Genomic DNA, 14,581 nt, shown 5'->3' on the forward strand with positions numbered 1-14,581 from the left:
CATGGGATCACAAAGAGTCAGACATGATTGAGCAACTTTCACTTTCACTTTCATGTTGCCATATAGGTGACATCAGAATCCCCATGATAAAAAAATAAATTTATATTAAAAAAAAAAACCTCTTAACAGATATAGAAGGAACATTCCTCAACATAAAAAAACCATACATGAAAAGCTCACAGCTAACATATTCAATGGTGAAAGGTGGAAGCCTCACTTTTAAGATCAGGAATAAGACAAAGGTGCCAACTCTCATCATTCCTATTCAAGCTAGTATTGGAAGTCCTAGCCAGAGCAATAAAGCAAGAAAAATCAATAAAAAACATAATTGGAAAGTAAGAGATATAGTTGGCTCTATTTTCATATGCCAAAATTTTATATATAGAATCCCAAAGAGTCCACCAAAAAACTGTTTGAGCTAATCCATGAATTCAGTAAAATAGCATGATACTACCACACAAAAACCAGTAACATTTCTACATACTAAAAACTGAATTATCCAAAAAAGAAATAAAGAAAAAAATCCCATATATGATTGCATCAAAATAATAAAATACTTAGGAATATATTAAATTGGGAAGTGAAAAGTGTCTACTTTCTGAACTATAGGACATTAATGAAAGAAATATAACAAGACACAAATAAGCAAAATGGTATCTTGCATTCATGGATTGGAAAAATTAATATTGTTAAAAAGTCAATACTACCTAAAGATATCTATAGATTCAATGCAATTCTTATCAAGATTTCAATGGTGTATTTTTTTGGTAGAAGTATAAAATAATCCTAAAATTTTTGTAGAAGCACAAAAGACTCCAAATATCCAAACAATTCTGAGAAAGAGAAGGGCAGGTGGTATCACATTCCCTGAATTCAAGCTATATTAAAAAGCTATAGTAATCACTATTGAAAACAGTATGGAGGAGCCTTAAAAAATTAAAAATAGAACTGTCATATGATCCAGTAATTCTACTTCTGGGTATTCTGCTGAGGAAAACAAAGCATTTTTTCAAAAATATATGCATCCTTATGTTTACTTCAGTGCTATTTGCAATAGCCAAGGTATGGAAGCTACCTAAGTGTTCATCAATAGGTGACTGGATAAAGAAAAATCTGATACACACAGACAGTTACTCAGTCATTAAAAATGAAATTTTGCCATTTGTGACATGGATAGACCTAGATGATATTATGCTATGTGAAATAAGTCAGAGAAAAACAAATATCATATGATTTCACTTATATGTGGAATCTAAAAAACAAAACAAATGAACAAACATAACAAAACAGAAACAGAGTCATAGAGACAAAGAACAAACAGGTGGTTGATGTGGGGAGGGGCATATGAGGGAAATAGGTGAGAGAAATTAAGAGGCACAGCTTCCAGTTGTAAAACAAATGAGTCATGCGGAAGAAATGTTCAGTGTGGGGAAATGTAGTCAATAATAATGTAATACCTTTGCATGGTGACATGCTAATTAGACTTATCATGGTAGTCATTTTGTAATGTATAGAAATATAGAATCACTATGTTGTATACCAGAAACTCACATGGTGTTATAGGTCAATTATGAGCAAACAAGCTCATAAAAAGATCAGATCTGTGGTTACCAGATGCAGGGAGAGGAGAAGGAAAAATGGATAAAGGTGGTCAGATGTGCAAACTTCTAATTATAAGATAAGCAAGAACTAGGGATATAATATACAACATAATTAATATTATTAACACTGTTGTATGCTATATATGAAAGTCATTAAGAGAGTAAATCCTAAGAATTCCCATCATGAGGAAAGACACTTAATTCTTTTATAAAAATCTATGTATATATAATATAATGGTAATCATTTCATGACGTATGTAAGTCAAAACTTTAAGTTGTGCACCTTAAAACTTATATAGTTCTGTATGTCAATTATATATATATAAAACTGGAAGGGAAATAGCTACAGTAGTCAAAACAGTATGGCAGTGGCATAAAATACAGACACATAGCTCAATGGAGCAGAATCAAGAGCTCAGAAATGAACTAATCCATATAAGTTCAAATAATATTTAACTATGAAACCAAGATTACTCAATGAAGAAAAAACAATCTCTCTAATAAATGTTGCTGGGAAAACTGGATATTCACATGCAAAGAATGAAACTAAACCCCTATTTTACATCACCCACAAAATTAAGTCAAAGTGAATTGAAGACTAGCAACTGTAAGACTCCTAGAAGAAAATAGGAAAAAAAATCTCCTCAATATGGATCTTGGCAATGAGTTTTTGTATATGACACCTAAAGCACAAAATAAAAAATTAACAAGAAGAACTACATTAATTAAAAAGATTCTGCACAGCAAAAAGAAATGGCTGACAAAATATAAGGACACCCTATGGAATTAGAAAAAACATTTTCAAAACATGTGTTTGGTTAAGGGTCAATATCCAAAATAGGCTTTAAAAACTCATCAACTTAATAGCAAAAAAACAATAATCCAGTTAAAAATGGGCAAAGGACCTCAATAGACATTTTCCAAAGAAGATAGATGAATAGTCAGCAGGTATATGAAATGTGCTCAGCATCACTAATCATAAGGTAAATGCAAATTAATATTACCATGAGATTTCACCTCGATTGTTACAATGCCTATCATCAAAGAAGACAAGAGATAAAAAATGCTGTCAAAGATGTGGGTAAAAGGGAACACTTGCACACTGTTGGTGGGATTATAAATTGGCACTGGCATTACACAAAACAATATGAAGGATCCTCAATAATTTGAAAATAAAACTGCCATATAATCAATCAATTTCACTTTTGGGACTATATCTAATGGAGACAAGGACGTACTGTACAACACTTGAAACTTTGCTCAATTTTTTGCAGCAGCCTTGATGGGAGGGGAGTTTAGGGGGCATGGAAACATGTATATGTATGGCTGAATCTCTTTGCTGTTCATCTGAAACTATCACAACATGGTTAATCAGCTATACCCCAATACAAAATAAAAAGTTTTTTTTTTTTTTTTAAAGAAAAGAGATATGCACTCTGATATTCATAGCAACATTATTTAAAATAGTCAAGACATGGAAACAACCTAAGTGCCCATCAACAGATTAATGGATAAAGAAGCTATAAAATATATGCTGCTGCTGCTGAGTTACTTCAGTCATGTCCGACTCTGTGCATCCCCATAAATGGCAGCCCACCAGGCTCCCCTGTTCCTGGGATTCTCTAGGCAAGAACACTGGAGTGGGTTGCCATTTACTTCTCCAATGCATGAAAGTGAAAAGTGAAAAGTGAAAGTGAAGTCACTCAGTCGTGTCCGACTCTTAGCGACCCCATGGACTGCAGCCTACCAGGCTCCTCCATCCATGGGATTTTCCAGGCAAGAGTACAGGAGTGGGGTTCCATTGCCTTCTCCGATAAAATATATAGAGAATGGACTATTATTCAGCCACAAACAGGGTGAAATTCAGCCATTCACAATAACACGAGTGGACCTCAAGGGCGTTTTGCTACATGAAATAAATAGAAGAGAGACAACTGATAAATGATCTCACTTATATGTGGAATATAAAACAGATTTTAAAAAACCCAGCCTCATAGAAAAGGATATCTGATTTGTGCTTACCAGAGGCAGGGAACTGGGGAGTGGGAATTGGATGAAGGTGATGAAAGGTACAAATTTCTGCTTGTAAGATAACAAAGTGCTAGGAATGTAATGTGCAGCATCATGACTATAGTTAACACTGCTGTTGCCTTGAATATTTGAAAATTGTTAAGGGAGTAGTTTCCAAGATTTCTTATCACAAGGAAAGAAAGATTTTTTCTTTTTTAAAAAAAATACACATTAGGTAATGGATATTAACTAAGCTTATTGCTTAGTAATAAATACTGAATTGGTTAATAATAATTTCATGTGAATAAAATCATTGTGCTGAACACCTTAAATTTGCACAGTACTGTATGTTAATTATATCTTAGTAAAACTAAGAAAAGATATACAAAATAAATATCAAAAAAGAAAATTAAAAGAAAAAAATGCAATATGCCATGTTAACAAAATAAATAGAAAAATGCACATGAACATATCTCATTAGAAACAGAAATAACATTTGACAAAAGTCCAAACCATATTCATGATAAAAGTACTCAACAAACCAGGAATAAAAGGGGAGTTTTATTCTTTATCATCCTGATAAAGACCATCTACAAAATCCCCACAGATAACATTGTATTGGTTAGACACTGTTTGTTTTCCATTCAAGATCAAGACGATAAAGATGTCTTACTGCTTCTATTCAGCATTATATTGAAGGTTCTAGCAACTAGCTAATAAAAAGAAATAAAATGCAGTAAGGTTTTACACAAGTAAAACTATCTATGTTAATAGATGGCATGATTTTATATAAATAAAACTTTAAGAAATACACTAGTATTTAACTAATAGATTAGTTCAGTACTTTTTCAGGATACAATACCAATGTACAAAATTCAATCTTCAAATCCAACAATTAAATTAAGAAATTCCATTTAAAATAGCATTAAAAGTTATATATTTATATATAAATTTAAAACAATAAGGGCAAGACTTGACTGAAAAGTACAAGACACTGTTAAAAGAAATTAAAGGAGATCTAACAAGTATAAAGGCATACCATGTTCACAGATCAGAAGACACATTATTATTATTACAAGAATATTCCCCAAATTTATCCACAGGTCAGCATGATGACTATCAAAATTCCATTTGTTTTTTCATAAAGTGATAAGCTAATCTTAAAATTCATGTGCAAATTTAAGGGACCTAGAATAGCTAAAGTAATTTAGATAAAGTAGAAGACATTGGGAAGACTCATATGTCCCAATTTCAAAACTTCCTACAAAGGTATAGTAATTCAAATAGTGTTGTATCAGCATAAGAAGAAATATACACACACACACACACACACACACACACACACACATAGTCTCAAAACAATAGAACTGAGAGTCCAGAAATAAAGCCTTCCATGTAATCAATTGATTTCAAGAAGGATGACAAGACCATTCAATGGGGAAAGTATAATCTTTTAAATAAATGGTGATGGGACAGTTGGATATTCATATGCTATATAATCAAGAAAAACTTCTACCTCGTAATATACACAAAAACAAACTCAAAACAAAAGAACCATCTATATGTGAGAGATACAAGTATAAAATTCTTAGAAGAAAATACATGAGTCAGTGTTTGTTACTTCAGCTTAGGTAATAGCTTCTTAGATACAATACCAAAAGCACAAGAAACAACAGAAAAAAAAAAAACAGATAAAATGGACTTGATCAAAATTAAAAACATTTGTGTTTAAACAATATCCCCATGAAAGTGAAAAGATAGTGTATAAAGTGGGAGAAAATATTTGTAAGTCATGTATCTGATAAGGATTAGTATAGAGAATATGAACTGAACACTTACAACTCAAAGAACAAACGAACACTTACAAAATTGCTAAATTCTCTGAATAGGCATTCTTCCAAATAAGATATTTGAATGACCAATAAGCACATGAGAAGAGAATTAAAATTGTTAGCTGTTAGAAAAACACAGATCAAGTTTTCCATTACAGTGGCTATAATCAAAATCACTGATGTGACAAGTGTTTGTCAGGATGTGGAGAAATTGGAATCCTTTTACACTGATGGTTGGATTGTAAAGTGATACAACCACTTCAGAAAAAAAAAAAAATTAGTATTTCCTCAAAACTTTAAGCATAGAATTACAATATGAACTAGAAGTATACTCCAAGATATATAGCCTAGAAATATGAAAAAATATTTCCACACAAAAATTTGTGTATAAATGTTCATAGCAGCACTATTCATAACAGATAATGTGGAAACAACCCAAATGTTCATCAACTACTGAATGGATAAACAATCAATGCTATATATACACAATGAAATATCATGCTGTTGCTGCTAAGTCACTTCTGTCGGGTCCGACTCTGTGGGACCCCACAGATGGCAGCCCACCAGGCTCCCCCCATCCCTGAGATTTTTCAGGCAAGAACACTGGAATGGGTTGCCATTTCCTTCTCCAATGCATGAAAGTGAAAAGTGAAAGTGAAGTCGCTCAGCCATGTCCGACTCTTAGTGACCCCATGGACTGCAGCCTACCAGGCTCCTCCATCCATGGGATTTTCCAGGCAAGAGTACTGGAGTGGGGTGCCATTGCCTTCTCCATGGAATATCATAGAGCAATGTAAAAGAATGAATTATTGATACATACTATAAAATGGACCTTGAAAACATTATGCTACCTGAAAGAAGCCAGTTACAAAAATCCATCATATTGCATTATTCCATTTATAATAATATTTAGAATAGGTGCATCCATAGAGAGAGAAAGATTGATGATTGTCTAGTGCTGGAATGGGAGATTTGGTGCGCTAATGAGTATGTAGTTTATTTTTGAAGTAATGAAATGTTCTAAAATTAGATTGATACTGCTTGAACACATCTGTGAATATATTAAAAACTATTTAATTGTACACTTTCGATGTGTGACCACTGTACTATGTGAACTATATCTCAATAAAGTCATTTAAAATTCTCCATGCTAGCTACAAGGGCTTCCTTAGTGGCTCAGTCAATAAAGAATCTACCTGCAATCCAGGAGACATGAATTCGATTCCTGGGTCGGGAAGATCACCAGAAGAAGGAAATGGCAACCCATTCCAATATTCTTGCTTGGAAAACCCCTGGACAGAGAAGCCTGGTGGGCTACAGTCCATGAGGTTGCAAAAGAGTCAGACACAACTTAGCAACTAAATATGCTAACTACATCTATTACTTTTTAAAAGTTGAATATTGCCTGAGAGTTATTTTAGCGAAGTCATTCAATCTTACTGGCACTCCCTTTCCTCAGGTCAAAATACCATTTGTATTGGTTTAGAAATGATGTTTAAAGGTTTTACAGCCATTAAATTTCCATGTTTATTTTTAAAATGCACTTAAACCTATAAACACTGAATAAATTTGGAGGATACTATCAAAGTGCTTCTACTGTTAGGGATACATTGTACTTATTTAGTACCTTTTAAAGAAAGTTCAAAATGCTATAACTCTATTAACTTCTAAGTTCCTATGATGTCCTTGAGAGTTGAGAAGACAGTTAATTATTAAGTAACAATAATAATTGCAACAAACCTGAATTTATAACATTTGTCTTCCAATATCTTTACATAGGTTATCATCAATTATTAATCTGTTATCAACATAACAGTCAATAAAAATAGGTATACTGGCATGAACATAATATGGAAAATGAATGGCAGCTTGGAGCCCAATACTGTTGCAATCTAGCCCCAAAGGAATGGGGTCAGCCTGAAATAGAACTGGGCTATAGTATCCTGGTATAACTACCTCCTGACAGTTTCTGTATCATCACTTCAACCCTTAATGTGGTATTCCACAGTGACTCTGAAGCAGAGCCAATTTCAATTTCCTAGCTTCCTCATGTATTCCTCAATTTGTATTTAGCCACCTATATAGCCTGCAATGGGAGAAGGCAATGGCACCCCACTCCAATACTGTTGCCCAGAAAATCCCATGGATGGAGGAGCCTGGTAGGCTGCAGTCCATGGGGTCCCACAGAGTCGGACACGACTGAAGCGACTTGGCAGCAGCATAGCCTGGAACTAGACTATACTCCAGGAATAGAACCTCAGCTTGAAGATACTTGGCACAACAGAGAAAAGAGACAGATATCTCTGTCATATAGTCCCAAGGTCAGAAACTTAGAAAATTGCTTTCTTGCTTATACTTTCATAGCTAGAAAGATGACAAGATGGTCATAGGTTTTATCTTTCTAAGTCCTGATCTACTAATAATACATGTAGGTAATAGAACATCATCAAAATCTTGGAGGATAACTACCGGGGCTGAATGTTTGTATCCCAACTGAATTCACATGTTGAATTCTAATCCCCAAGGTGCTGGCATTTCAAAGTGGGGCATTTGGGAGATGATTAGGTCATGAGAATGGAGCCCTCAAGAATGGGACTGGTTTCCTTACAAAAGAGACCCCAGAGAGCTCCCTTGGCACTTCTAACATGTGAGAAATCACTGAAAAGATAGTCATCTATGAATTGGGAAGCGGGCACTCACCAGACACTAAGTCAGCCAGCACCTTGATCTGGGGCTTCCCAGACTTCAGAACTATGAGAAATAAATGTGTGTTGGGTTTTCAATCACCATGTCTATTATATTTTTGTACTAGGAACCCAAATGGACTGCCATTAATCTTCATGGACTACACTTCCCCAGGCTGCCTAGGTTTCCTAAGATATCCATTAATTAAAATAAAGGTGGGACATAAAACTAATGTGTCAATTATACTTCAATTTTGCAAACGCTGTCTACCATACTGTCTCAGGTCAAGTCAGAGGAGGTCTGTTATAATAGAAATAGAAATATATGGGCTTTTAATACATAGATTATGGTGAAGTTGAGAGCTGATCTCCAGGCTTCTTTCAGTTATTTATTTCTCAACCATCCTGTGATAACTGTGGGCTGTGCAATATTCTACTTGAAATGGAATGTAAAGACCTGGACTAGCAGAGGTTCATTAACTTTCCAACCATGATGTAACAAGTATAAGAAAGTTTATTTGCCAGGAATGTACAAGGAGCCTTGCACAGATTGTCATTTCATGTACAGCATTCCTGTGAAACAGGTATTATTAAATGCATTGTACAAATGAAGAAACTGTTACACAGAGAGTTTATGACACTTGTCTGAGGGCACACAAGTAGAAAATAAGCAGAGCCTAGATTTGAATCCAGGTCTGTCTGGTTCTAAATCCATGTCCTAATTTATGTCAGATTGTATTTCTTTAAAGAGACTACTTTTCAAAAAAAAACATAGCTAAGTTTTATTCCATTTAAAAGTTTCTTTCATATAAAATAAACTTAATTTCTTTAAACTTTCAGTAAGGAAAAAAGATAAAAACTATAAAAATGTAAAACCACAGGAGCAATCAGTTTAAGAAAATCTAAAAATTAAACTGCACTCTCAAGCCTCCAAATATTCTATATTGCTAGGCTGTATGGTAAAGTAGAAAAAAGAAACCCCACATGATGCATTTTTGAGTTGGAATCTTGGTTCTGTCATGTATTGGCTGTATGATTCTAGACATGATATTAAAATATGGATAAAATGCTTATATGATCAAACTGCCATGAAGATGAAGTATATAAATTTACTGATGGTGCCTAGTACATTCAAGGTCCTCAACAAATCATAAATGTTATTGTTATGATTGTTAGGAGCAACACTGAGGGGATAAAGAAGTCCAAAAGAATTAGGTGAATAAAAGGGGGCATTGTGGAGGATCCTACAGGTATGGTTCAATGTTACTTTAATCATGCCTTAAGAAAGAACAAACAGAAAAATGAAAAGATCCTTAATAAGAAGTGTCTACTAATGATGATGGAACACTCTTCTGTTAGAGGTAGGTGCCAGAGGGATACTTCCTATGCTCTTTTATTGCTTTTCATTTTGTAGCAAGTAGCTATAAGATAAAAGGAGTCAAGAGAGGTTGGTTCCTTATATTGGTTGAGAATAGCCTAGAAACATTTTAAATACATATACAAAATACTATGTTTGAAAACTAAAGGGTCTAGCTAGTAGCAAGAAAAAATAGCAAACATTCCTGTCCTGCTATTCAAGTTTTCTGAAGCAGATTTTTCAGAGAGATGATCTATGGCCTTAAGAGATATTGAGGTAGGTTTATACCTCACTGTTGAGATTATTTGAAGCATATATATAAACAACTGAATATGGAAACAAGTAAAGAAATAACACTTATTTTTGCACAGGTCTAAAATTGTTTTAATTCTCACTCTGAACTTATCTCTTCCTTATAAAACAGCACAGTATTGTAAAGTAATTATCCTCCAATTAAAAATAAATAAATTTAAAACAATAAAAAGTAAATGTTTAAAAAAAACACTTTGGCTAATGCTGCACTTAATAAAGCATTTACTCAAAAAGAAAAAAAAAAAATTGGCTGAGTTATCACAGGCTCTAACTTCTCAACCATTGTCACCTAGCACAATGATTGACTTGCCTGGCTATGTACCCAAGGAAGGCACCATTTATCTAGTGACATCTTCCCAAACTGCAAGTAAAAACCATAACAAGAATTATCTATGTTCAAGAGGATGCATCTAGCCAATTTAGTCCTATTTTAGTGATGAGAAATGCCATGCTTCCCATAAGGCTGTTATTGCCTGGACCAAATCATTTTAAATGTCAGAAGATTGCTGTTATAAAAATTACTAACTTCCATGAAAAAAAGGACTCACCATTTTTAAACATGACAAAGAAAGCATAAAATTCTTTAAAGAGTTGACCCCAAACCACCATTTACAAGAAAAAAGAAATTCAAATTACTTCAAAATATGAGTTAAGTGACCCAGGTCTCAAGTCTAATTGATTACCAAAACAATTTTTATACCAACAAATTTTTATAAAACCTTTATAAAACAAACTTGCACATTACCTGGTAATTGTTTTGGTTTTGTGATAACCTCAATTGGTTTGATGATGCGAAATGTGAAGAAAAATTACTTCGTGATGGATTTGTATTACTGTACATTGCAGTAGATGCTGTATGTAATGAGGTCCGTGGTGTCAAATGGTTTTCTCTGTTTTGATACAGTACATTGTCTGACAAGTCTCTAATATTCACCATTTGTGAATTTGGCATATTTTTTCCTTGTCCAGGCAAAGTTGTACTTTGGTTCTCAGCTCGAAGGGAACTGCCACTTTCATAAAATCTTGAGTAGCTTGGTATCTGTGCTCCCATCAATGCCATTTCTTCCTCTCTGGCATACTCATCATCAGCATCTCCAGTCTCCATTGCAATTGACAAACAAGTTCCTTCTGTCGAATTAGGAGGCTTCTGTGGGGGATTTCCTCCCAGAATTCTCTGTGGGTAATCACTAACTGCCAGTGAAAATACTTCACGGATTTCCAAATTTTGTGTTCTGCAGTAAGGGTCTCTAACAGATGGTTTTTGCCCACATAAGTTATGTGATGATAGACCTGTGTGTTCAGGCTTATATGATCTTTGAATTCCAACTGGTTCAATTTTGCAAGGTCGGTGGCACACAGATGGCTTTTGAGGTACTGTCATCTCAGAGGCTTGCATTGAAGAGCTTCCATAGTTTTTCTTTGTGTGATTGTATACAGAATTTCCAGCATTTAGCACACTTGTCTGTCTTGACAAAATAATTGTTTTTTCACCTAAGAGTAAAGAGGCATTTTTACAGTGTGCTACTTGTCTTTGAACAGGAATGTGCAACTGAAACTCAGTATCATTTTTACTGGCTGTTTTCTGAATAGGGATTTTATGTGCTTCTGTAATTTGTGTATTTGAATGCTTGGTTGTCTCTTGTCTACTTGATGAACTGGCTGGACTGTATATACCAGTTATGATGACATCATTATTGGGCGATGTCCAAGAAGACTGTTGACTTGAGGGTGAAGCAATATTAACCACATTTCTGACTGTAACATCTGGAGCTGCCAAAGAAGTACCAGAAACAGTTCCTGTTGTTGTTGCTCCTGATTCAGAATTCTTACTACTCATTTTTCTTCTCTTATTGCCAACCCACGTCTGAAAGAATAAAAAATACATATATATATATACATACATATATATATAATGGAAAAGTTCTTAATAAAAAACCAAGAAAATCAATTTCTATGTGATAGTTTATATTCTCATTTGTCATAAAATCAAGGCCTATACAAATTTAAAAGAAAAAAATATACAGTAAAAGAAAAAGTAAAAAATAAGGTCAGAGACCATCAGGAACCAGCACATAATAAATATCTAGAAACTTTGATGTGAATTGTTTGTGAAAGTTGCTCTGTTGTGTCCAACTCTTTGCAATCCCATGGACTATACAGTCCATGGAATTCTCCAGGCCAGAATACTGGAGTGGGTAGCCTTTATCTTCTTCAGGGAATCTTCCCAACCTAGGGATTGAGCCCAAGTGTCCTGCATTGCAAGTGGCTTCTTCACCAGCTGAGCCACAAGGGAAGCCCAAGAATACTGGAATGGGCAGTCTATCCCTTATCCAGTGGATCTTCCCAACCCAGGAATTGAACCAGGGTTTCCTGTACTGCAGGCAGATTCTTTACCAACTGAGCTTTCAGGGAAGCCCCAGAAGCTTTGATCGAATAGTATTTTTTTTTCTTCTCCTCAAAATCCAGCCAATTAATCTGTAGCAAGAATTTCTGTTCTATGAATATATCATAACTTGGTTAATTTAATATTGCTAAGAATTTAGATTACTTTTAGAAATATTCACTATTATAAGACATATTGAAATACAACATTGTACATGCATCATTGTTCTATTGGTCCATTAGAATGTCATCTTAGAAGGAAAATTGCTTGACTTTTTGACATTTTCTAATTACCCTCCAATTTATAAAAGTACTGGCTTCCCCACACCTCAACAACACTTTGCATTATACTTTTGTAGTATCTATTAGTCCAGGAGTTAAGAAAAGGTATATAATTGCTGTTTAGATTTTAGTTTCTATGGTTACTTTCATTGAATTGCTTACACGTTACCTATACCAGTTAAAAAAAACCTAATTTTTGTATTGGGGTGTTTGTCGTTTTTAATTGATTTATAAGAGCAATTTTCTACTAGAGTTGGCAGCACTTTGTCACAAGTTGCAAAAACTTTTCCAGTTTGTCATTAATTTATGGTAGCTATTTACTTCTTTATGCTTTTATCTACTTACTGAATTTTATACACTGAATATATATTACTTTTGTTTTCTTTTAGCCTTTTTTTTCTGTCTTTTTTTGGCCACCTTATTTATTTTTCAGTTGAAGGATAATTGCTTTACACAATTTTGTTGTTTTCTGTCAAATGTCAAAAAGAATCAGCCATGGGTATAAACAAAAAAATCAGTAAAAATAATACCAGTGGTTGGCATTTAAGATTTGATTACAAAATATGTACTTTTATATAAGTATTATAACAATCTTAGTATTATTACAATGAATCATTATTCCTCTTAAAATGTACAATAAATATTATACTCCATAAAACAATCAGCAAAATTTATAATTATTTTTAAATGCATATCATCTTTTAAACTACTAAAACCCATTAATCTATTTAAGAACTTCAAAAAATAAATAAGTGAAAACATTAAATGACCTAGTTTTGCATAAACATGGTACTAGGTGTATTTGGTTAATTTAGTGGGATGTACTTTTGAAGACTGCACAAGTCATCCAATTTTCAATGTATATTTATATTGTATACAACATCAGATATTGTAAAACTATAAATAAAAGCTAACACTGAATTCCATTATGTGTTCATACATATAAGCTACTTTGCTAGGCATAATTTTTCTAATTTTATAAATGAAGATAGTGAGATTCAGAAATATTAAGTAGCTTGTAGAAAGATCTCCTGACCAGTTATCGGCAGAGCAAGGAATCAAAATCAATTTAATTTTGACCTCAATGAACATTATTCTTTCACTATGGTGAGAAATTCATGAAATGGAGTTGGCCACTTCTGTGGGTCATTTTAATTTTATAATTAGTGCTTATCTAATAAAATGTTCCAGAAACAGAAGTGCTCACTCCATTTTGCTTCACATGAGGCTGTGGGAATTTAAAACTCACTCTTATGTAGTTTACCTAAGAGTAGAAGTGAGGATTACAAGCAGAGAGACAAATGAATATAAATGTCACAAGAGAAGGAGGTAAGGGGAAAAAATACAAGTTTTTAAAGTATATACTCAAGAGTAATATTTAAAAATAAATGTTTGTGAATAAGAATAATTTTAATTTATGGTTCAAAAAGGTGAATATTACAAATACTCAAAATAAGTCACTGTGTTATGACTTTTCAAGTAAGAAGAATATGCACAGGAAGCATGATGCTTTGTAATTTTAAAATTTAAAAATTTCCAATTGGAAAGCATAGTGAATTGATAAAATTTGAACTCAAGATCTACTACATCTGCAGGGCAGCTCTGGGCAAGATTTCTAAGAAAACAAACAACCTACCATTTTCCCATCATAGTATCTATCTTAACACAATAATTTTAAGAGTGATATTATTACATTGCAAATTTATGGCTTACTTTAATAGTTTTATAGTTCACATATGTAATTACTTAAATAGTTTATTAGATATTTATATCATATACCCATGAAAAGCAAAATGCAATACAGTATCAAATGAATATGAAACTCAGGTATCTAAAAATCTCACTTGTTCAGAATGCAGCCAATATAGATGTCACAAGATCCATGTACTTTACTGAAAGGAAAATCCTTGATCTTAAAACACTTAATCTTATTTTACACATAATTTTTACCAAACCTGGTATCCTAATCTATAGCAAATTAGAAATAACAAAACAAGAGGGGCATTGGTAATTGTGATTGCTGTTGGAAGCACCTTGATAGCACTAAAACTAATAATTTTCATTACATATTACTCACTAAAAAGAAGAAAGGAAAATCATAAGAGAACTGATGTGAGAAAT

The 14,581-nt window shown here is 33.4% G+C and overlaps 1 protein-coding gene across 3 annotated transcripts in view; it reads right to left on the reverse strand.

The window, feature by feature from the left end:
• The window catches only part of HDX (highly divergent homeobox), a 217,587-nt gene that overhangs the window by 170,778 nt on the left and 32,228 nt on the right, over positions 1-14,581 (reverse strand). For all 3 annotated transcript variants that reach the window (XM_027534472.1, XM_027534471.1, XM_027534473.1), the window contains exon 3: positions 10,542-11,660. In XM_027534472.1, the coding sequence (XP_027390273.1) occupies positions 10,542-11,660 (1,119 nt within the window). The remainder of the gene's footprint in view (positions 1-10,541; positions 11,661-14,581) is intronic.

This window comes from Bos indicus x Bos taurus, chromosome X (genome assembly GCF_003369695.1).
Source record: "Bos indicus x Bos taurus breed Angus x Brahman F1 hybrid chromosome X, Bos_hybrid_MaternalHap_v2.0, whole genome shotgun sequence".
NCBI classification, from domain to species: domain Eukaryota; kingdom Metazoa; phylum Chordata; class Mammalia; order Artiodactyla; family Bovidae; genus Bos; species Bos indicus x Bos taurus.